This window comes from Sander lucioperca, chromosome 1, assembly GCF_008315115.2.
Source record: "Sander lucioperca isolate FBNREF2018 chromosome 1, SLUC_FBN_1.2, whole genome shotgun sequence".
In the NCBI taxonomy this organism is placed as follows: Eukaryota; Metazoa; Chordata; class Actinopteri; order Perciformes; family Percidae; genus Sander; species Sander lucioperca.
Window position 1 is genome coordinate 22722737 of NC_050173.1, and position 24825 is coordinate 22747561.

At 39.9% G+C, this 24825-nt stretch overlaps 2 protein-coding genes across 6 annotated transcripts in view; one reads left to right on the plus strand and one right to left on the minus strand.

The window, feature by feature from the left end:
* The window catches only part of flt1 (fms related receptor tyrosine kinase 1), a 46741-nt gene extending 42693 nt beyond the window's left edge, over positions 1 to 4048 (plus strand). The window contains exon 30 of the mRNA XM_031282057.2: positions 1131 to 4048. Within this exon, the coding sequence (XP_031137917.1) occupies positions 1131 to 1299 (169 nt within the window). The 3' untranslated portion in view covers positions 1300 to 4048. The remainder of the gene's footprint in view (positions 1 to 1130) is intronic.
* pan3 (poly(A) specific ribonuclease subunit PAN3) lies at positions 3116 to 24592 on the minus strand. 5 transcript variants are annotated; one of them, XM_031282063.2, is made up of 19 exons: positions 24345 to 24589; positions 23844 to 24202; positions 22730 to 22851; positions 22362 to 22434; positions 22191 to 22261; positions 21906 to 22050; positions 21487 to 21704; positions 20870 to 20974; positions 20726 to 20783; positions 20142 to 20303; positions 18706 to 18822; positions 18168 to 18269; positions 16727 to 16892; positions 15704 to 15791; positions 13013 to 13152; positions 10256 to 10385; positions 6692 to 6756; positions 6467 to 6605; positions 3116 to 5590 (listed from the first exon to the last, which is right to left on the minus strand). In XM_031282063.2, the coding sequence occupies exons 1-19, from the start codon at positions 24362 to 24364 to the stop codon at positions 5450 to 5452; spliced, it is 2421 nt and encodes an 806-aa protein (XP_031137923.1). In that variant the 5' UTR covers positions 24365 to 24589; the 3' UTR covers positions 3116 to 5449. The 5 variants fall into 5 exon arrangements, 4 of the variants coding, with proteins under 4 accessions (XP_031137923.1, XP_031137921.1, XP_031137925.1 ...); XM_031282061.2 differs by having other exon boundaries at positions 23844 to 24205; XR_004101975.2 differs by lacking the exon at positions 3116 to 5590 and adding an exon at positions 7802 to 7887 and having other exon boundaries at positions 23844 to 24205; positions 24345 to 24591.
* Between the last annotated feature and the right edge of the window lie 233 nt (positions 24593 to 24825).

The following is a 24825-nucleotide window of genomic DNA, read 5'->3' on the forward strand; positions in this document are numbered from 1 at the left end:
TACATAGATATTCATACTATGACATTTATTCACCTTGGTCCGTCCGGGGACTTGAACCGGCGACCCTCTGGTTCCCAAGCCATGTCCCTACTGACTGAGCTAAAGACATACTATACTATGGCTTATTTTTGACTTTTTTCGACATACTATACTATGTCTTTTTTTTTTTTTTTTTACTTTTTTCAACATACTATGCTATGAGTTTTTTAATAAGGAATGCAACACAGCAACAATTTTCTTTTGGAATATTTGGTATTTTTTTACAAATTACAGAACAGATGTACACAAGACATACTATGTCCGCCAGGGAATTGAACCAGCGACCCTCCGGATCCCAAGCCACATCCCTACTGACTGAGAACTTTTATCAACATACTACACTATGTTTTTTTTCGATATACTATGCTATGACTTTTTTATTTCATACTATATACAGTATATACACTATACTACAGACCGACTACTGACTTTTTCAACATAGCATGATGGTTACTCAACTTTGTCTGTCCGGGAAATTGAACCAACGCCCCTCCGGTTCCAAAGCCAAGTCCCTTCTGACTGAGCTACATGCTATACTGTGGCTTTTTCTTGACTTTTTTTGACATACTATACTGACTTTTTTCCGACATATTTCGACATACTATACTATGACTTATTTTTGACTTTTTTCAACATGACTTTTTTTTTACTTTTTATCGACATACTATACTATGACTTTTTTCAACATACTATTCAATGACTTTTTTTTTGACATTTTTATGACACACTATACTATAACTTTTGAATGACTCTTTCGACATACTATACTGTTATGGCTGTGGCTCAGGTGGCAGAGCGGTTGTCTTCGAATTGGAAGGTCAGTGCGTCAAACCCCTGGCCCTGCAGTCCCACGATAAAAAATACTATGATTATTTTTGACATACTATACTATGACTTTTTTAACGACGTACTATACTGTGACGTTTTTAATGACCTTTTCAACATATGCTATGAAGGCTGTGGCTAAGGTGGAAAAGTCTACCAATACTATACTATGACTTTTTACAAAAATATCAGTCAATACATGGATGCAGTATTTTATCTTAATGCATAATAAACAAGATAATAACTCTTAATTTGTATGTTTTTAGGTTCTTTGCCTTCACTAACTGCTGGGACAACCAGGTGCCTTTCCTGTGCAATGACATCACAGGTGTCTGTGATGACAAGCCGTCTATCTTGCCATGTGATTGGGAGTCTGACGAGGGTGGCTCCCCTCCTCCGGATTACAACTCTGCTTTTCTATACCCCTCCCTCTAGCATGTGTTCCTGAACCAATTTACACATGGTATATATTTTCTTGCTCATAATATTTAGTCAACTGAAACGTAATCTGCTTTTCAACTCCAATCCTCTACCTCATTATAATATCTGCATGTATTCATCTGTCGTCCTTTTCCTCCTTCAGCCAAATTCAGAGATAATTTCTCTAGATTTAACACAAAACATCCCTTTGTTTTTCTTCAGTTCCCAAAACCATATGCTGTTGTACAACAAAGCCTTACCAAGTATTATCTTGCATTACAACACACAACCCCTTCCAAGAGCAGCTAAGTATTACCTGATAGTACTTATCATATGCAGCTATGCAGAATGTATTTACTGACCTACAACTATTAGAGCTTATTGTATTGGTACCTCATGTGCTGAGCTTTGTGAAAAGGAACACTGCTGTATGAAATAATAGTTCCTTCTACACAGCTACTATATGCTGGAAAGAAAGTTATTATATACTGAATTATAGTATGTGTTAGACAGGATGTCTCCGTCTGTATTTATTGTAATGCTGTAATCATTTCATGGATGAGGCTGTATCTCACTGTGAATGTTAATATCCACTCAGTTTAATTTTGGTTATTTAAGGTTATAATGTTAAGTTTTACTGAAACAAACTTAAAAAAGGTGATGATTTGTCCACCCCAATAGTATCAATGGAGGTGGACGTCTAAGTAATACAAACTACAGTCTGCAAAATCACCATAGAGTTGAATAATTTCTCTAAAACAGCTTCAACAAAAACATTGTAAGTCTCATAAACATAGCACGAATTGCAGGGCTGCTATATTAGACTGCACTGCATAAATAATGAAGTGGCAACTGATTGGATATTTAATTCTATATTAAAGTATCCTTCGATATAGAATCAAGTCAAATTATTCAGATTTGACAAAAACGTATAACATATACACTTCAACAGGCAGTTTTTTGCTATATATTATTTACAAAAATATTGAATGTACTATGATTAATATAATTAAATATGGTGTTTTTCCTTAACGACTAGAGCTGAAATGATTAGTCTATAGATAGAAAATTGACTATTTTAATAACCAATTTGAAAACAAATATTTTTCAAGCAAAAATACCAAACATTTCCTAGTTCCAGCTTCTCAATTGTGAGATTTGCTGCTTTTCTGTCTTACGTGACACTAAATTGATTATTTCTGGGTTTTCGACTGTTAACAGATGAAACAAGACATTTGAAGATATTTCTGACAAAATATAGACCGAATGATTAATCACAAGATAAATAATTTAAAACAATCAGTTGCAACCCTATAAAACATAAAACCAACAAATACATCCACTACAATATTGGCATCTAACCCACTTCATAAACATCTGCTTCCTGACACAGACAGTGTTAACATGCAATCTCTGTCTGGATAGTGAAAACATCATTGAATTGCATTTACGTGTTTTTTTAGATAAGGTATCCAGATATAGATTGCATGTTAACCCCATTCAAATGCAGTCAAAGTGCCAGTGACAAGCAGGTGAGAATGTTATATACAGTTAAGGATGATAAAGCCATCTCACTATGTAATAAGTGAGCAATGACTACATTTAAACATTGCTAGTACAAAACAATGTTTTGTGCAGTCTTGGTAAAGTGTTTTCTATTTGCTTGTATTTTCCATGTAAAGAGGATTAATCATTGAAGAATGTAACTGTTAATTTAGTAGAATCCAACCCATATGTTGACATTAGTGTTTTTATAAACTTGTTTTAAAATATTTCATTTAGAAAAGCTGTAATGTACCCAATTACAAGACAAGACAAGACCCTGCATGTATCAGTTTTGGTATTCTTTATTAAAATACTGCTGTACACACAAATATTGCAAAATTTGAGACAATGAACACAAGAGGGGCATAAAACATACTATGATGGTGAATGTATGTATGTTGATGTGGGGGAGGAGAAGAAGGTCATCACTAATTTTAACTGGAGTGTTTGTGTTGTGATGTGGAAGTTAGTGATATGAGCACTGACATTGTGTGGACCGAGTTAGGTGGCGTGTGTGTGTGTGTGTGTGTTTTTTCTAATGCACCACATTCACCAAATATGTTTTTGTCTGTTCATTTCACTGAAACGGCGGAAGTAGTACATGATCTAACACAGCCAACTCCCTGCAGGTTGGTTACCCTCAAGTACAGACCATCCACTTCCATGACAACTTGGAAATGTTTACGTAAAAGCCAAAACACTGTTCCCGTTTACACCATCCACCTTAATTTGTCTCTTATCTGACAGTGTGCTTCATACATGAGACCCTGTTTTTCTACAGTCTTACGTATGTACACGCTTGTCAAAAGCTACAGAGAACTAGGCTAAGGCAGAGAAATCAAGAACAGTGGTTAGACAGAGCTTGGATTGATCTCTTTATCTGGGTGAAGCAGGTTTGCACCAAATTTATTTTTAAGAGATTCAAATCATCAACGGAATATGAACCGTACTTTAGGGCAACATGAAATCCCTCACAGCGTGATCTCCACAGTGCCGCTTACTTCCTAAAACCTCCACCTGAAGATGGCCCACCCACTCCACTGTAGCCATCTGACTGGACAGGGGGCGACCAATGACAGCCAAACACATTCAATCATTGGGCCCCACCAGCTGTTAGTCATCCTGAGAAAAATCCAAGCCATCCGAGTAAATGCTGGAGACTGCTTTGTCTCCAGCACGTTTGTATTTCATGATCTTTAAAAGTCAAATAAAACAAGACAAAAAAACTTGTGGTGCCTTGTTTCTCCTTCGCCATCCATCCCTTCCCCTTTCCCAAAACCCCTGCTGGATTTGGTCCACAGAATAAAGTTGAATTGAGGGAAAAATGAATTGCCCTCCCAGTTCCCATCATGCATTCCTGCACAATGTCTAGCAAAGAGAAAAACTAGCTAGAAAAATCACAAAGAGTGTCACTTTTTCTCAAATGTAGAGGGACCAAGACCCCCAAGGGGAAGGGAAGATTGGGATAAAAGCAGGAAGAAGAGGGGAGAGTAAGAGAGAGACCAAGAAAGGGGAGGTTGGTGGAGGAGGACAGGTGGGGGACAAAATAAGGACATTCCACAAAGAGGCAGCTGTGGCTCCACCTCAACAAGAAGCCCCACCTAAGGGCTACGTCCAAGTGCTGGACAGCCAAACAAAAATGACCCATCCTTAAGCAGTTCATGTCACGATAGCGTCCATTAACCAAAGGTGGTTGCTGCATATGTAACAAACACTTGTTAGACGGCATCCGGAGAAGACACGCCTTCCTCAGTGCCAACAAAAACCATGTTTTCCCCTCCAAATCCCAGTCCATGATAGCCCACCCATCCACACATATGAGCAGGATGTTCCACAATCTCCTGAACTAAAATGTCAGAAATCCATTGATCTTTCTAGTTTAAACCCCCCCCACCAAGTGGTTTGTCCTTTATGAAGGGGAACCAACAACCAAGGCAAAGGTGGGCTGGCCCATTTCATGAAACAGGTGCCATCCTGCACCAATGCAAGCCTCGAGTGGTGTATCCCATCTCCTAGTGCGTCAGAATGAAGGGGTGTGGTCTCTAGCCGGGAGAGAGACATAGGAAATAGAAAGCTGGATTTCTTTTTTTGTTGTTTGCTTGTTTGTTTTAACTCTTAGTCTGCTCTGGGATTTATGTCCGTGTGTGACTTTAGCTCTCTGTACACCCTGTAGGGCACTCACATATTGATAAAAATAACAAAAATTAACAAAAAAATTAAAATCTTAGTGCATCCTCCTCACAAAAATAAACCCCAACTGTAGAAATAAACAATAAAAGCCGGAAAAAAGTTCCAAACCACATGGTTTGTTTCTTGTTTTGTTCCCCAAATCTAAAAAAATGTCATCATACTCGTTCGTCACAGGTTCCGTTTTTGTCCATTAACATTATTGTCCTTTTGTTTTACGATTTTCAGCTGCGGGGTTTAGGAAAACAAAAAAAAAATACACTTTAGAAAAAGCCTTCCAGGTGGACACGGTCAGTGTATGTGACTGAGGTTCACGAAGCCCTGCCCCGCTGCCTTTGCCATGCTGATGTTATCTCCATGAGCCTGGTCCTCTGCTGTAGTGCAATAGTGTGCTCCAGGTACGGACAGTACCATCCTGGGCCCAAAGAGGGCGCTACAGAGAGCCGGAGGCTGCAGCCTGCAGCTCCTGGAAGGTACTGTCGAAGCAGCGCTTCAGGTCCGAGTAGGTCACAACCAGGACGCTTTTCTCATCCCGAGACACCAGGCTGATCTTCTCAGGAACACCCGCGTCCAGCTGCGTCAACACAGGAAGATACAAATTGACATTTGGATTTAAATATTTTTAAGGATTTTAAGTAGAGCTGCAACCATTAGTTGATAAGCCAATTAGTCAATTGTCAAAAATAATTTTGCAACTATTTTTAATTGAATCAATTAGTCATTTTTCAAGAAAAAAAAACTAATTTTCAAATTTTGGACATCACATTGACCTTTAGGAAATTGTGATTTTTCAGTATTTAATGACATTCTTGGACCAAACGATTAATCAACATTTAGCAGTATTTAGCAGATTATTCAATAATGAAAAACAATTGTTCGTCAAAGCGATAATGGAGAACTTCTGTATACCCAGGTGATCTTACAAATCTGAGATAAGCTATGTAGATTCATTATTGCTTGGAGAGTCATGTAAAGGCTTGTGAAGTAGAGAAGGTCACAGCTTTAACGAGCTCCGGAGTTCAACAGTTAAAAGAGGAACAACAGAAGTGAGAAAAGAAAAAAATATGTAAAATATGCTAGGGCTGCTTAAGGATGTTGGTTAAATTTGGAATTTAAGATATGGCTTGTTTGTATAATTCATAGTTCAGTAACATTCAGAGCTTTCTGTTGGTTTTGATTATTAGCAAAATGCTGCCGTTTAACACAAAATTCTAAACAATTTTTTGGTAGCTCTGGAAAGCTGCTCCTGCCCATGAACAGCTGCGAACCAAATACCAAATAGAAGTACCAGATAGCAGTAGGCCAATCATAGACCTACATTTACCCTCTCCGTTCTGCAATTGGTTGGCAAATGTGTGCATGTTTGACTAATTCATAGACAAACAGTTAATTAAAAAGACAACTTATCAAATGTCCGCGTAAAAAAAAGAAGAGAAGAAAGCTCACTGACTTTGTTGAGACAGGAGACGATGTGACTGAGGTCGATCCATGGCGTCCCAGCTTCTGTCACCTGGTGAAACAGGTGATCCCGGAAAAGCTTCAACAGGTAGCGGTCGCCTGTCTCCGACCACGTTGGGTCCTTCTGAAACCTGATTCACATAACACAAGGTTACAGAGTAGTAACAGAACCACAAATCACCCATACAAGTGGATCTTTGTAGTAAGTGCTACTTACTCTGGCCGCTCGTTGATGGTGCCCAGTTTGGCCAACAGGCGGAAGAGACGGCCATTTTGCACCTCCTGCAAATAAATGATGACTGACATCAACCAACTTTTTATATATATTTGCCTTTATTGGACAGTCAGTAGTGAAGAGGTAGGCAGGAAACAAGGGGAGAGAGAAGGGTATGACATGATGCAACACATGTCCTAGACCAGAATCTGACCGTGGATGTTGCAGTTATGTGGCATGTGCTGTAGCTAGTCGCCTACCAGGGTGCTCCAGCAGTTTAAAACATTTAAAAGAAAAATGGAGAGTCAGTCAGCATCCCTAAAGTAAGTTTTTTGAGCAGTTGCAGAGAGGGGATACTGGAGTTTAGCAAGACCTTAAACACAACTTTTAAAGTTAAAAGAATATAATATTATATATATTTATTAACAGACTGCAAATTGAATGAACTTAAGGAAAAATCTTTGAATTGGGAACCAAGTGAGGAATATTTTCTGCAGGCAGCAAAATTTGACTTAGATTAGATATACAATCACATGCTCATTTACACTAAGCACTACAGCTGTACAGAGAAATCAACCCCATGGGGTATGCAGATAATGCAGGATGAATATAAATACATAAATATGCAAACAAGCAAATCAATTAACACATTTAGGAGGAAATAAAGGGATTAACAAACATTTTATGTTAAAGGCAGAAGCATATGTGACAATTCCTCCTTAAAATGGACCCCTTTAAAATAACAAGACTACTCATCCCTGCAGGGAAACACTGTCAGAAAAGTAAACCTCTGTCACTTGACTTTCTGTCCATACATGGTGCTGGACCATTTTCTCGCAGGTTCCACAAGACACTTCCACTTCCTCTGAATACATCTATTATTGTGTGCAATCTCATCTGATTATTATTGGAAATCCGAAACAATATTCACAAGGTCTAAAATCACTGAGGAATTCAAAAAGCTCCTTAATATCAAAAGCAACTGTGAACACATATGTCAGCTAACTTATTTGAATGTTTAGCTGCAGTCATATTATAAAATATGAGCAACTCCAGATGAAAATTTCTGTTTTAGACTCCACATCAGATTTCTGTCAACAAGTTGTAGCTCACCTTTCACCTTTGCAGATATAATTTACTCCTGCCTCTCCCTTTTCTTCCTCCTCTCTGCCTGTCTCACCCTGTCAAACATTTTTGCACTGTTGGACAAAGTGAAAATTATTGAAAACCAATCCACCGATCATGTTGGCGTCCTCCAACACTAGTTGCTCTAAACTTACTTGTGTGGAAACAAGTTCATCAAAATTGAATATCTAACGACAATTTAAGATCTTACTTTTCAGTACAGATGGTGTCTTTCTGGAGCCAACATGGCTGTTATGTGCATCCTGTGATCCTTTGCTCCCTGTCAATCCCCTCTCTCTTTTCCCCCTTTCCTGTCTCTGTACTGTATCTAATTAAAGTGCATAAGAAAGCCCAAGAAAAAAAAATGATCTTAAAAAAAAAAACATTAGCTGTTTTATGACTGTCGTGACTCCAAGTTTCTGCTCATTGATCTGCTCTTTGTACAACGAAACAAGACACAGGAGTTGACTCAACAGTGTGAAGGTTCTACTTTTGTTTCTACCTGCAGATATCTGGATGTCAAGAAACAGCCGAAATAGGTATGTGTGGAGACTTCCCTGCTCTATCTGAGCTGAAACTGATTATTTAACTGGATGTCCGTGATCTACTTAGTTGAAGCATCTAGCACTGACAGTCCATAGTTGTGTGGGATAATCTGTATTTTTTTGAATGTGGACAGCAATGACAGCTTTGCAGGTGGTGCACATCTCATTATTCTTGCTCAAATATATTTGTTTGAAAAAGTCAAAAGCAGGGCTCCAGACCATTTTTTGAGACAGCGCGAGTACAGAATTCCGAGTACAGCGGAGGACTAACCCTTTTACAACTACTCGCACATGTGCGACCTGCAAATTTGACAATTTTTTTTTTATTTCATGTTGAAAAACAAGGAGAGAGAGAGTCTGCAAGAGTTGGTCAATGTGTGTGAGAGTTAGGATCCGTGAGCGATTAGTCAACTGTGTGGGTAACACATGCTTCAAAATCATGATGTTGCAGTCCATAATCCATTTATAAGTGGTAGGGGTGGTACGGTTCACAAAATCCACGGTTCGGTTCGTATCACGGTTTTCGGGTCACGGTTTTCGGTTCTGTACGGTTCTTTTATTTTTTCTTTTAATCTTTAACACTCCAGAAATATACTTCAGTATATGATATATAGCTAAAATTAGGATATTGAATGCATGTTGCACAATACATGCACACAGTGACAATTCTATCTATTATTTTATTTCTGCTGTCATCATAGGTAACACGAAATCCAAAATGTTCCCACACACCAGACTATATACGACGCTAGCACATCCTCCAACTCCGGGCAGCCTTCCTTATCTCTCCCACTTACCATTTCTGCATGTGACGTGACCTGCAGCACTCCACACTCCACCTGAGGAGCCTCTCAAAATCTGATGAAAATCTTTTAAACTGACCTTTTGTCGATCAAAAAAACAGACAGATTCAGCAACTGTATGGCCTATTTCTCGCTTAAAATGTTTTCAGAAACACTTCTCGGTGAACTATTTTCGTAAAATAGGAGATCGTATTCAGAACGAGACGGCATTAGAGTCTGTTTTGAAATTCGGGAGCAGCAAGAACCACGCGACGCGTTCGTTCAATCAGCTGCCATGTGGTGCATTCGTCACGCTCATCCCCTCGTCGTTTATATACTGTCTATGGTCGTTTCCAGTAAGTGTTTTAATATAGGTGTCGAAAGTGGGCACTACGGCAGTAAGTGGTTAGTGCACATTAACAGTGTACTGACGAACCGTGCGACACACAAGCTCCGAACCGAGACATGCGAACCGAGCGGTTCGGATGTTTTTTCATGAACCGTACCACCCCTACTAAGTGGTGATCCGCAGCTGAAGTTCATCCATTTTGTTTGCTAAAGACTGTACATTGCAGCAGATCACAGGCAGGTTTGGCCAAAAAAGCTACCCTATTTTTCTAGTACAGTTTTATTACTACAGTTTAGCATTTTCTTGTTCTAATCATTAGTTGTTCTCTGAACTTATGTTGCCAATATCTTGTGAGACCTGCTGGACATCTAACAAAGGCAGAAACAGAAATCATTTGCAATTAGGAGGTAAAAACTAACACAAACTACTTTGTTTAGTGGTTGTGTACAGAGTCGGGGAGGAAAGGGGAAGTTGGGGAATAAACGAGAAGAAAGATGAGGTGATGGTCTGTTTCACACATTTAATTTCTATCACAGCTTAGACTAAATTCAAGACAAGACTGCAAAGCCTACAATGCCTACAATGTACTGTACAACATCCTGTGTGCACACAACTTCCCTCTTAGCTGACTAAACCAAAGGTCTATTTCCAGCCACCACCCGAGAATACTCACACGCTTTCTGCTCTATGCCTTGTGACATACAAACTCTCACTTTGTGCTTTTTTTAAAGTATTGCTGAACAAAAATGCAGAGCCCTTCACATACCTTGGCCAGGTCCTCCTCAATAACATCATTTCTCATCTGCGATGCATCCAGTTGTGTGTAGAATCGAGCTCCAATCATTGGCATAATGTCATTGACACTGCGCAGACGAGACTGTTCAGTCAGCAGATACCTGCACATACACAAAAACATCAGTTTGCCTTCAGGTGTGGCTGGATCATAGGTGTAATTTACAGGGGGGATTACAGGGGAGCAGTGCCCATCCCAGAAACCTATTATAGTTTCCTTTACATAAATAAAAGACATTTGCACCATAACAACAAATTGTTGCAGAAAAAAAATTCACCAGATTGCAGAAAATGAAGTGTTTGACGCACTGTTCAAAAGTGGAGCTCTCAACCCCCCCCCTCCAATGTTGAACCCAAAGTTAGGCCCTTAAGCTGGATACCGCCTCTTCCACGAGTGGGTCAGTAAAATTCTGCTCTGCTTATGTACAAAATGCAATCATGGAAACACTGCTAAAACTTGACAGGTTATATTTTTAACGGCAGTTTCAGACTCATTTTAATTGATCAACTATAAGCTAATGAAGTTTGACACCTAAAATCCTTTCAAACATATACAGTATGTTAACAGCATTGCTAGTGTAAAACCTGAACTTAGCAGGTATGCCTACTTCATTTAAAAGAGCAGATGTTACTGGCCAACCAGATTCAAGCTTGTTACACCTAGCATTGACAGATTTTGGATGACTGGGTGGCTATAAATTATGCACAACTAAATCAGGTCTAAACTCAACCAACCCAAATCTAAGAAGTACAGTGAATTAATCGAACCACCTTTAGAGGTCGTATAAGCACAGTGATCAGAAGTTTAAAGTAAAAGCTTAAATATATTAGTGTTGTCAAGACAAAAATGTCAATTTTTAGCTCCTCTACAGTACTTGAGACCCTTCGCACACCCTGAAATGTGCACGGACATTTCCTGCATGGGGTCATGTGTGAATGAGAGCAGGGATCAATATGCAGTGAAATCTGTGCTGCCAACTTCACCTCAGGACCTAGTAACACTCCATGGAAAATTATGGAATGGCTGTTGTGTGACAGCAAGCAGAGACATTGCAGGGATAAGTACGGTTGGGCTGTCATTTCCCCTCATCTATTCTGACATTGCCATGGCAAGTGTGAAGAGGTGCGAGGCAAAAAAGTTCCTGAATGTGGCTGCATGTGTAAATAGTGAAAATCACTACCAGTGCCTGAAAGGTTATCCTAGTAATTTACTTGGAACTATGTGTGAAAGAGGCTTAGAAGTGCTGAGTCAAAGGCAATTGGACTTACGGTAAAAAAAAAAAATATCATTTGCCTTTGACTTTGCACTTCTAGATAAAATCACTACTGCTGATGCAACGACCATCATGAACTACACAACTGATGAGGGTGTATGACAACATAATTAATCTGAGTTCCGGGAAATAGACATTTATATACAGTATTTGTGACAGTATATAGTCACATATACTGTATATCAATAACTGTCTGAAAATAAACTAAATAATATAACCTGTATCCTAAGCCACAGTATTTCTGAAACCGCATATTGATTCGTTGATTATAATTATAATTTGATGGTTAATGATGTTGATTTATGGCAATATTTGTTGTAAAACTGGTGATTTGTACTGCATCTTACACGTTTATCAAATTATATCCTGGGCTGTCATGAGAGTGAAACAATGGGATAATTTGTGGCAAAGTTACAGCATTACTGCCATGCAAACATGGGACTACGTCTTGTGGCCTGAGGAAAATTAATCAAGTTGCTTGTTGCCAACAGGTGAGGAAGTGAACCGATGTGTTCGATCATGTGGATATGGGGATGTTAACAGATCTTTCCTGTTAACATGCTACATATACAAGGACATTGTCCGAAACCTGAGCTGACTAAAGCCAGGTAGTAGGCATAAACTTTTTAGTCCAACTTTAAATCAGGACAAGTCTTGATATTAAGCAAAAATTGTGTCTGAAATGGATAGGGCTGTGACGGTACAGATTGTTTCTTCACCGCGGTGAAGAAGAAACGTATTACTGCGATATGGCGGTAAACCGCAACTCATTACGAGAGTAGCGCAAGTTAGAGCAAGAGTGGCAGGTGCCTTAGGTGAGTGACGTCAGTGGCTGCGTGGTTGCGCAAGTAGAGCAAGCACTGAGTAGCATATGAGTGCGGCTGTGATGAAAAGCAAGAGGAAAAAGAGATAGCAAAGAGAATATAAAGTGAGTTAAAAGTGAATAAAACAACAAGCTTCTCAAGACACAGTGGCTTCATCTTTTATCAATACTGCCGGTAAAGTGAAGGGTGTTACCCCCGAAAAAGCATCAGCTTAAACCTTACAACATAGGTTGCAGCACAGTGTTTCCATTTCAGCTCAATGTGAGTCTTTACTACGTTTTTCTGTCATTTACGGTCACGCTGCTTTCTCTCCTCTCCTTTGATCTATTCCACAGACCGTTCAGAAAGCACTATTGTCAATAAAGTAAAAAAAAAAAAAAAAAAAAAACGTTTGCCGACAATGCCGAGGGCAGATGCTTCGCAGCACAGCAGCCTAGCAGCTGAGCAGACAGGGAGCAAAGAGGGCGTTCGGCAGTCTAACTTGTTGCTCTCTCTACCAATATAAGCTGCTATGTTTTAGGCTATAAAACGTGCATGCAGGCTAACATTTAACTGTGTAGACGACAGTCGATGTCACAGCCCTAGAAATGGATAACACATTCTGATTCATGCTGCACCCCTTCCCTTTCTTACAGAATGAGGTTCTTGAGGTCTGAAGAGTAGTTGATAGACACCAGCTCCATGGCCTTCTGCAGGTTCTCCCTTTGAATACCAGCCAGGGAGTTACATGCCAACGCCAGCACCACCTTGCCCAGCGACACTAGGTCTGCTTGCTATAACAAAAACACATCACAGAAATGCATATATCAATGATATAAAGTCCCATTTTGAAAAGTGCTTCAACCACACATGCTGAAGTTAAGTACATTACATGTCATTTAGCTGACGCTTTTATCCAAAGCGACTTACAATTGCTATATATCAGAGGGCAACTAGGGGTTAAGTATCTTGCTCAGGGACACATTGGTTGATGTATCGCAGTGGGAATCGAACCCGGATCTCCCACACCAAAGGCATCACCTTTTTTTTCATAAATAGGTTGGCTAACGTTAGCTAATCTCCCTCTTCTCATGTCACGTCTGATGAACAATAAGTTACGGGAGTGAGAAACACAAGGCATTGTGAGCTAACGTTACGTACCGAGTAACATTAGTACAGGGGGGGAGTGACAGGCTGCGGCTGGAAAAAGGATGGGAAATAGTTTCAACATGACTTTAAAATCGACATCCACCGAGCCAAAATGCTTATGTTATCAATAGTTAGCTCGTTCTGGTTTCTTAACTACGTCGCAAGTTACAGGAGCTTAGCCAGGAGCTTCATGGAGATAGCTAAAGACTACGTTAGCTGCCCTACAGCTGTCAGAGTTGGCTTTGACTTCATATATTACCTTATAACAGCTGTATTCTCAGTAACGTGACAATCTGCAAGAAACAGGTTGCTTTCAAATCACTAAATGCCGTTAGCATCGTCGCTAACACTATTGTTAGTGTTACTTAGTTTATGACAATTCGTTTCGGCTGACCGAGCAACTTAGCCTTTACAACAGAGTCGCTTCAATACACTTGTTAGATAATGTTTCATTATAGAGTTTTCCATTTTGTGTTTGTCGCTGTGTGCATGGTGGAAAATAATGTAAACAGAGAACGGCGTGCCAGAAATGCAATGCGCCATGACGTAGATCCCCTTCAAGGCCAGGCTGATGTTGGAAGTCCCTCTAGTGGACAGAACGTGTAACAACAACCACATGCTTATAGTGGCATTGACAATGCATAAGCCTTAGTAGTGTAGTACATATTTATAACAAACTGCATATGAGCATTAAAGGGGTGATAGAATGATTATATAGGGTATTTCACACTGTTCCTTAAGGTCTCCTAATAGGGTATGTAACATTGGTTGGGCTGAAAATTGCCCGATTGCTATTTTATGGGCCCTTAACTACCCTGTGAATATGGCTCTATTTGGAACAAGAGCTTTTCTTCCAAATATGGTATGCTCATGAATATTTAGATGAGCTGCGCGCTGATTGGTTTGAGCGAACCACATACAAACACACTGGAGACGAGACAGCAGGTCTCATATTTCAGACACTGCAAAGTTATACATTGTTTGTCTACTATTTCGTTATTAAATTCACTTCTGAGACTTTTATGCGAGAAATCAACTATATAAAGCTCAAATATGGGCTGTTTTACGAAAACTGATGGCTAATTGCAAATTTGTCGGGCTTTAGCAAGGAGCTCCACATAGTCTGACGAGAAAGCCGCAACCTCCATACCCAGTGAAAGTCACCGTTTCTCGGTTAGTGAACTACCGGGGCTCAGGGCTCTGCGGAGCTGGTCAGCTGCCGGCATAACTAGAGGATATTTACAGTTTGAATTTTGTCACGCCACTTATATACATATATACATACTTATATTACAGCTACCTCAAGGTCTTATAAAGCTAACAATTGTGTCCGAGTTCAATTTAATGTATTTTTGTGAACATTAGGGGTTTCGTTAGCTGCTAGTCCCTTCAATCCTATGTGTACAGATCGCGGCTAGTTAGCTACACTTTCGGCATAACTAGAGTATATTTACAGTTTGAATTTCGTCATGCCACTTATATTACAGCTACACCAAGGTCTTATAAAGCTAACAATTGTGTCCGATTTCAATTTAATGCATTTTTGTGAATTTCAGAGGTCTAGGAGGAGGCTAGCTAGCTCTCATTGATAGAGCTCCATCCAGCCGCGGGCTCTATCAATGAGACTCGTGGACAGAGGTGTTTATTTCCCCAATCATTTTTTTAAATAACTCAACACACATATCCATTATAAGATTGTGGTAAGAGATTGCGGGAGTAACAAGTTCGCTGACCGCGCTCTCACTCACACACGCCGGCCATTTAGCAGGAAGAGGTAAGCTGTGGTGAAGATCAGTGGCGTAGCCTATGTAAATGTTGGGGCGTAGATAAAGATAAAGAATGGAGCCAAATAAGGAGGAGCCACCGAGTTGACGTCAACTCGGTGGTTCGTTGAGATTTGCCTGTTTTCAGAGGCAGTTTCAAATTGTGAGATTTGCAGAGGAAAGAAGTGTCAATGGGATTCTATGTATGTCCTATTTACCCACCAAACTGTCGTTATTCAACTATGACAAGGTAAAATCGGTTTTGCATTCTATCACCCCTTTAAATATTCAACTATTATTTGAACATTAAAAAAATAACAAATGGAATTTGAATGGTATTATAGAGGAAGACTGACAGCTCTAAAATATATATATATATAAATATATTGTATATTCATGTGTAATTGACCATAAACTATATCATGGAAAGTACCTGGTACTGTGGCATTAGGGCAAGATGATTGGTCTGACTGTTGTCAAAAGTTAAGACATCAAACACCCCAACACAGTTCACCCGTAACCTGCAGAGATAAGAGACCATTATCATCAATAGTTTATGTGCATGTCTGAGTGTATTGAGTGTGCAAAACCACATGGTTGTGGAAAAAGGAAGCATCAACTGAAAATACTCTTCCGCTTGTAATGTATTTACAGTTAACACATCTACACCTTCTGAGCTGGAAATTAAAATTCATGCTGTTCATTACACTATTTATGTTATGAGCTATAATCAACAACATTCATCTACCCATGCTGAATGATAATGTGTGTGTGTGTGTGTGTGTGTGTGTGTGTGTGTGTGGGGACTGTTGGAACAAAATCCAAAAGTCGAATATAAATAGTAAATCAAATAAAATCAATACTATTCGAATGCTGAAATTACTATTCGAATATGATTTTTTTATAAATATGTTGGCTAACGTTAGCTAATTTCCCTCTTCTCACCTTGGCCTACCCACACGTGAAAACAAAATGCTTTTGTCACATCTGATGAACAATACGTTGGCGGGAGTGAGAAACACAAGGTGTTGTGAGGTCTTAACATTACGGAGCACGTAACGTTAGTACAGGGGGAGTGACAGGCTGCGGCTGGAAATCGGAAGAAGGATGGGAAATAGTTTTAACATGACTTTTAAATCAACATCCACCGAGCCAAAATGCTTATGTTATCATTAGTTAGCTCATTCTTGTTTTCTAACTGCATCGCGAGTTATAGGAGCTTAGGAGCTTCATGGAGACAGCTAAAGTTAATGTTAGCTGCGCTACAGCTGTCAGAGTAGCTTCAACTTCATATATTACCTTCTAATAGCTGTATTCTCAGTAACGTAACAATCTGCAAGAAACAGGTTGCTTTTAAATCACTAAAATAGTAGTGACAGCACCGTTTGGCTTATGAAATCCGAAAGGTATTATAGAGGAAGAATGACAGCTGTAGTGTGTGTGGATGTGGGGGTACCTGGTCTTGCCAGTAATAACAATCTTGCTGGGGTCCATGACACGGCAGGCCAGTCCGGCAGTGTGGATGGTGCGCAGGGCCGAGCTGAGCTGGACAATGTAGGCCCATATCAGAGATTCGGGGAGCAGACCTGCATGCTGCCGTGGCGGTGGGGGTTCATGTTGTCCTGCACACGGAGACATGCTTTATCACACAAACACAGCCTGACGTGTTAGACATTACTAATGAACTACACCTCCAACCATCAACTTCCCCAGAAATTGTATAATCAAGATAAAACGTCTCTCACAGTTGTGACGTCAGTTAGACACGTCAACTTCAGTCAATCTAACCCAATTATTTCTCTAACCTATGTCAGTCTGCTGATTGTTCTCTAGAAGGTCAAAACAGTAAAAAGAAAATACCCATCATAATTTCCTAAAGCCCAAGGTGACATCTTGAAATTAATCATTTTGTCTGACCAACAGTCCAAAATCCAAAGATATCCAATTTACAATTATATTACAGTGAAATCCTCACATTTGAGTATATGGACCTTAGGGCTGTTTGACATTATTAAACATGTAAAACAATTAAATGATTGAAATATGTAATTTATATTATAATAATTGCCGATTCATTTTTTGTCAATTGTTTTAGCTCTAGGATGAACAAAACAATTAAGGAAATCCAACTCACTGTTTCCAGAACTTATGTTTACTATCAGTTCAGAACTTTGTCTTGCTTGTAATTTTCTGTAACTCTTACCCAAAACACTCAGGTGACATATGGCGAGTATCAGGTTGTGTACTACACAACAAACACCACAATTTCACACTGACAACGCTGTGATGGCCAATATGTTTCCCTAAAGAAATTAATTTGCACTAAATGATCCAGTGCTTTTGAGGTATTTTTTTGTATGTATGCAATGCTATACAACTCACATATTGTGATTTGTTCTCAGTGTTTGCTACTGACTAGACAAAGCCCAGGGTCTGAATGGTTTTGCTTCCTCTGTCTAGATTCCTGTAGGTAGGCCTGACAGCACCTGCCCTAGGATCAGTTTCAGCCACAGTTTCCTCCAAGTCCCCACATCTCTCTCGCACAGATACACACATGCCAACTGTCAAACTAGGACATTTCACAGACTCCTAACACATGAATCTTTTTGAAGCTTCAAGACATCTACAAGAGTAGTTTTAGACCTTTAAACTTCTTGGGGAAGTTCTTTTTTTTTTTTTTTTTAAGTAAAGTGGTTTTGTATATACAGTCCAAGCCATAAAACACCGGATGAGAGCACAACTGCAGGCAATGCAAACCTGAAAATGCACACCCAAATAGACACAGGGTTGATGACCTCATTAGCAAACAAGTAAACAAACTAAAAATGTGTGAAACAGAAGGGTGCAAATGGGCGTAGAGGTGATGCTTCAGTGTGAGTGCGGGAAGACCAACTCACCCCACTTCCTCTTGGTGAAGTACGAGTCTGCTGCTGGGTCATTAAAGTGTCTGCTGAACATGGTTTCTGCACCCGCATGGAAGTCATAGGAGAACACCAACGCTACGGCAAAAAGATGGAAACGAAACAGTCTATACATACTTGTATTCAAACAATTATTGACACTTTGTCCTGCATTGTACTCCCTAACGTGTTTGTCTTTCCCATCAAATGGGAGAATAAAGTACAATATCTAGTTTCTTCTAGCCAGCTGGGTAGTTAATCACTTCTGCTAACTTTTGAAAGCTAAGAAAGCAAAAATTTGGTGAGAATTTACCATTAAATAGAGCTTGAAGGCAAGATTAAACCATTCCACCTTATATTTTAGCATTTTTAGTTGAATGCCAAGAACGGTAAATGTAAAACAATTATTACAATTGTGAAGCAGGTTAGGTCTGGATCATGTAAATATTTACCATATCAAGGAGACACAAACATGAATTTAAATTTGCGAACAAGTACTGTACATACAAATTGCTTATACACAATACACACTCACAGTGGTCTCCAAAGGCCTTCGTGGTGAAGACCTCTCTCAGTGTTACAGAGTTTGAGTGCTGAATTTTCTTCCACATGTCCACCAGCATCATGCACTTGGTGTTAACAAGGCGGAAACCTGGACACAAAGATACACAACAGATATACAGGCAATTAGAAATTAATAAAATATATCTTACACTATCACAGCATCTTGTGCCACCTTTAAATATGATAACAGCAGTGACACAACACATGAATTTCATGTTTATTCTAATGCAAGTAAGGGTTCATCACACGTCTGCACTGCTCAACAAAAATTACTATTAAGAACTCTTAATCTTAACTTTTTTGCACAACAGCAATGCATTATTTTCCCTGTAAAAAGGGAAAGCCAATGGGGTTTTCTTCCTGACAATAAAAAAAAAAGATAAGGGCTTATCTATTTCTTTTATTAAAATGAGTTAATTATATCAAATCTGATAACTACTTATTTTCAATGCAGTTTTAGTTGCTCAAGCTACATTTTCTGAAAATATCCATCAATGTGGTTGTAAAAGGCTAATTTAAGAATGATTACTTCACTAGAATCACTAAAACTTAATTTAAAAAGAAAAATGTTGGTTATACTTTGAAAGCAAGTAATTATCTATGCCAGCAAGTTGCTTTTATACTTATTAAATAGTTACCTTAAAGGAATACTTCACCCTCAAAATGACCATTTGTATATCAGTTACTCAGATTGTTGTCTTAAAATTTGATGCATTAAAGTAATAGGGGTCCACGTTTAACAGCAAAACTACATTAAACATCAGTTTACAAACTCACACAACTCGTGCAGTAACTGTCTACAAATCTTCTGCTACTCATCTGAGAAGTGTGTGCTGGCCACTAATCGTCTGTGCAAGTGTGGCTAAGTAGTGTGTATGCACGAGCTGGAGACTATGTGGAAGGGTTGTAAACAGTAATGTGTATGGGAAGTACAGAGCATATGACTGGCTAAACTAGACTTGAATAATACCGCATGAGTTTTGTGAGAGCTTGTAAACGGATGTTTTTTTATATAGTTTTGCTGTTGTTAAACGTGGGACCCTATTACTTCAATGCATCAAGACTTTTCTCAGTTTTTTTATTTTCCGTTCACCGTGAAGGCATGAGACAATAACTAAGTTTTCTTCATGAATTCAAGGTACCTCAAACGCTTGTGATTAAAGGATATCCAAGTAGTCATTTTGACGGTGAAAAATGATGATATTTCGCGTATTGGGAAACAGTCTGTGAGAGCCGTGTGGAGGAAATTCCAGCCTGCTGTTTTTTTTTTTTTTTTTTCAGTATTTCGAGTACAGCCCCTTTAAGAGTCAATACACAATTACATAATTTGTCACACTGGCTAATTTGTTGTGAGATATCTGTGTTATGATTCTTTGGAAGACAATTTCTTATCGCCACAATAATTACCATGTATCCTCCTCAGGCAGTAAGGCAGGTCATCCTTGCTGTTGACCGCCTTGTAGCAGGAGGTAATGTAGCTGAAGTTGCTGGTCTTCTGCATGCGGTTTGGTGGGGGGAGGGGCTCAAGGGGGAAGAGGCTGTGGTAGCTGTCCACCTCAGATGGTACATCTGCCAAAGACAAATGTAGTTTCAGAAGAAGAAAAAAAATGTGCACACAAAAACAATCAAAAATGGATCCAACAACTTTAAGTAGACTATGGCATAGCCCATATGAACAATTACTTGTACATTTTCACAAAATTCACAATTTTAGCCTTTTTTGCATGTCTGGCAACAGACAAAAAAACTGGAAGCAAAACCCCAAAAACATATTTCAACACACTTACACAATAACATGAGGAAATCAACTATATTTGTTTAAGTAAGCAATGCAGGTTTGTTATCTTGTAAACCAACAATAGCATCAAAATGGTCTTTTGTTCAATACATAGCACACTTTTCACAAACTGTAAAAAAAAAAAAAAAAATTATTAAAAAGGTTATTATACAATTAATAACCCCTTATTGTGATAACAGAGTAGACCCTTTACCTGGGTTCTCTGAATGGTCAATCTGGGCCATGGTTATCAGATGTCTGTTTATCAACTCCTGGAGGACAAATAAGAGGACATCACATCAGACACTACCAAGACAAGGGAGATTGTTAGTGGAAACAAAAGTTGGGCAAGAAATACCTGTCGAAGTTCATCAGCCATGAAGAAGGACGGGGCATTGGCTTTTGGCTGCATGTAAGCCACATGGGGCGCAGTGGGAGGATAGATATGGTAGGTAGGAAACACCTGCGAAGAAACCAAAAAACACAGCTTCCCATTTATTGAGAAATAAAAACCAGTGGGATCATACATGTTATTTTTTTCAACTATATGCTCATAGCTATGCAAATGAATGTGATGGAACAAAACTCTTATTATGATTTTAATGAAGTGTTAAGAAGGTTATACAATGCCACCTGTACCCAAATTATACCCCCTTATTGGCCACATTGAGTGTGGTTTTCTTAAGATTGTGGAGTGTCTGCATCAAAAAAGTACAGCTCACAGACTGAAGTGTAGGGTCATATGCAGGAATTTAGGAGTCAAAGCTTTTGCTTCTCAAAAGCACCTAAGATCAGAGCAAGATTTAAATGTAGTCAGATTTAAATGCAGTTTCCTAGTTTACAATGCATTTCTACAAATGTGATGCTGCTTTTTGTATGTTTGGTTAGGACTTTAAAAGTATTCTACAGTATTCCCAGCTTGTCTGCAATTATTTCCAAACTAACATACAGAGTAGCACAGTTTGCAGCACATACCATCCCAGCCATTGGTGCTGGGGTGTTGTCTGTGTAGAAGTAGGTGGTCCCCCCTACAGTCTCTTTCTGGATTATGTGAGTACCCTGGTCAGCTGCAGTGGTGGGCACCATGTAGTTGGCAGGGTTTGGGGTGTGACTGCGGCGACGAGGAGCAGGTGAGGTGTGCGGTGTGATTTTTGGGGAGTGGAGAGGAGAAGATCCGGCAGACAGAGACATGCCTAAAATTGGAGACAAAGAGAGTCTGCTTTTGTTTCATCAGTAGCACGTGGTGCTGTCCACTAGAGGGAATTTCCAAACTTGCTGAACTATACAATTTTAGAGCTAAAGATGGAAAACAAAACTGAGCCATGTAGAATGTAGAGCAAAGCGGATATCACAGGGTGATTTCTTTGTTGGTGATGCTCCAAAAAAAACCTCACCAGGAGCAAGTGCAGCAGCTGTTGAGCTGCTAAGGCCAGGATGTGGGAAGAGAGGCGATGGGAATGCCTGGACAGTGGACTGAGCCATGGTGGCCATTCGAGGAGCTCCCTTAGGGATGAACTCACTTGCTGTAGGGTTTGGAGTCTGGTAGCACAAGAAAAAACATGTAAGAGTTACATGAAATCTACCACTCCTATTAGAAGCAATAAAGACAAAGATGGAAATTAAACGTATCCTAGTTAAGTCTCAAGTACACGTCTTGGACGGGATGCTTGTGTGTTCACCTTTCTCCTTTGGGAAATGCTAAGAGCACCAAAATCACCGAACAGTGAAGATGTCGGGGAGTTCACTGGATCTGTGAAGACCAAAGAGTGTAAGGAGTTGAGCAGTGGCACTTTCAATAATCAATAGATGAGTACTGAACACATCTCCACAGAGCACTGTAACAGTCTTACCATGAGTGCTGTGGCTAAAGTTTTTGGCACCATCGTTGAGGAGACTGGGAGAGCTGCTGCTGGTAGTCATTCGCTAGAGAGGACAGCATCAAGAACAGATGTGTTACAGAAGGTACTCTAATGTGCATTTTATCAATAAATTAGCACCAAATATTATTGTGTTATGATAAAATGTATTTAATTAAAACATTGTAACTAGCTATATAGTAAATAACTACATACATGCAATGGATTTCAATAACTAATGTCGTGTCTCAGTTTATTTGAGGACCTTAAACAGCAATATGACCACACTAACATCAACTTTCAAAGCACTTTTTGCCACACTGTATGTTAACACTAACTATATATCTACAGCTTCCCTTTACCTGCATCATTGAGTATTTAGACTCTGCTGGGCTTCCAAACCCATTGACCCCAATAAAGCTGCTGCTGAAGTACGAGTTTGTGAGATTGGCATCGCTCAGGGTTGCACCCTCCATCCCTGGGACTGTGGATGACAGAATCTAAAGTTTAGCAAATACAAACTGCAGCAAGATTAATATAAAATAGCCAATTCTGTGATTTAACAGAGACCAGAAGGTAAAGAATGCATGTTAATGTCAGCACTATCGAGTGTTTACTAAGACAAAATCACAGAGCCAATTAAAAAGCATGTAAACAGTTCTACAACTGCTGCAGAATGAGCCACTACTAATGTCAACCACAGGCAATATCCACTAGCTAGTATCATCTAATAATAAACATTTAAGCAACAATGGTTACAGGTTAAAGATGACGTAGTTAGCGTTTGAGTTGCATGTCAATTTGAGTAAACGTTACTTGTCTTTTGTTTACGTTGGGAAAAAAAACACACGCTACGCTAAATAAATGCCCCGTGAACAACTAGCGTGGCTAACGTTACGCTAATGTTAGCAAACATTAAACTTAAGCTACATCTTAACAGTAACACTACAGTACACATGAACAAAATTTAACTTAAAAAACTAACGGCACTAGTACTAAAATTGATAACGCCGACCTGAAGGCAAAGCCAAACACATTAAAGTTAGTTAAAGCGGCCAATTTAACGCTAATTTAGCTAACGCTAGCTGGCTAATAGCTAGCTACACTAGCTAGCTAGCCGTAGTGTGTCGCGGATTGTGCCCACTCACAGCTGTCATACAAAACAGCAGGCCTCCTCCGTGTGAGCTGCAACAGCATGGCTAATGTTATATATTGTTACAAAACATAACAATACAACCTGAAGACAAAGCTAACGTTATTCACAGGACAGCCAAAGAGCACGTGTTTGCTGGCTGCATACTGATGGCTTTAGACAATGTTTGGCAGGTAAATGTAACGTTAACCCACGTTGTTTAGGGGTGAAGAGGCCTCACTGAATCCTCGGACTACATTTTAACAAAGCCCAACAAGGCCCAAAAGTAAAGTCACAGTCGGCCACCTTGTATAAGGCCTTGCCTTACTGCAATTGTTACTCACTGGTTAATAGCTGCCCCTCCAGAGACGTGCCTGCAGGGCCCAATGTTTCGCTTTTCTTAGACACACCAGTCCCCCCGCCACCCGGGCAGGCCGCCGCGGAGCTGCCAAGGGAATACACCGCTGGCGTCCCGCCACCCCCAGCCATGGACAACGGGACGGGGCTACCGCCGCCGTGCAGCGACAGGCTTCCCATGGACGGATCGTCATGCAGGAACTGACACTCGTCTCCATAAAAGCAGGTTTTGTCTTTCGCGTAATATCGGCAAAACTTCACCTTCACATTGGGTATCCCGGCACCCCCGAGCGGAGCAGCTGAAGCTGGGAGTCCACTGTTCATGGCACCACTGCTGCCGCCACCGCTGCTGCCGGAAGACACTCAAACATAGAGAGACGCAAATAGCTAGCGAGCTAGCCAGCTAGCCTACAAACAGTTTTCCCTTAAAGGAACGGATTTAAATCACTTCAGCTGGTGAAGAACACTTAACACGCTACAGTACTCACATTATAAGGCTAAGATGCATTTTGGTTTGAGATAATTCTCTGCATGCGTAAAAGCCTGGTCGTCAGTATTGTCGCTATCCATGCAGCTGCCTTCTTCGCAGAGTAGCCTGTTGTTGTTTTTTGCTCGCAGTCAGGCTGCTCTGCTAGGGACCAGCTAGCATAGCTTTGCATTGTGGGTACCGCGTTTGGCAACGTTTACTAGCTGCTGCAAATGCAAGCCGCACTGAGATATTGTGAATGCAAACGAATAATGTTGCTGAAGGGTAGAGGTCTTTTGAGCCAAGTTTGCAGGATCAATGCTCTTCTGTGCTTTCATGGGTTAAAATGATTAATTGTAGTAACCGAAGCAGATTATGATTATTGCTACATTTAACTTAAAGTAAGTTGCAGCCTGCACAGAAAAAACAGATGCATGAGAATACAACTGCAGGGCAAAAAATATGGGCAAAATAATAATAGGCAGGAGAAGTAAGTATAGTGT

What these genes read in the sequence shown, in the direction of transcription:
- pan3 (XM_031282061.2), bottom strand. Translation starts at nt 24,364, where the DNA reads ATGCATCTTAGCCTTATAAT. An exon ending in ATGCATCTTAGCCTTATAAT is followed by an intron (nt 24,206 to 24,344) that starts GTGAGTACTGTA and finishes GTCTTCCGGCAG; the next exon opens with CAGCGGTGGCGGCAGCAGTG. An exon ending in GGAGGGGCAGCTATTAACCA is followed by an intron (nt 22,852 to 23,843) that starts GTGAGTAACAAT and finishes TGTCATCCACAG; the next exon opens with TCCCAGGGATGGAGGGTGCA.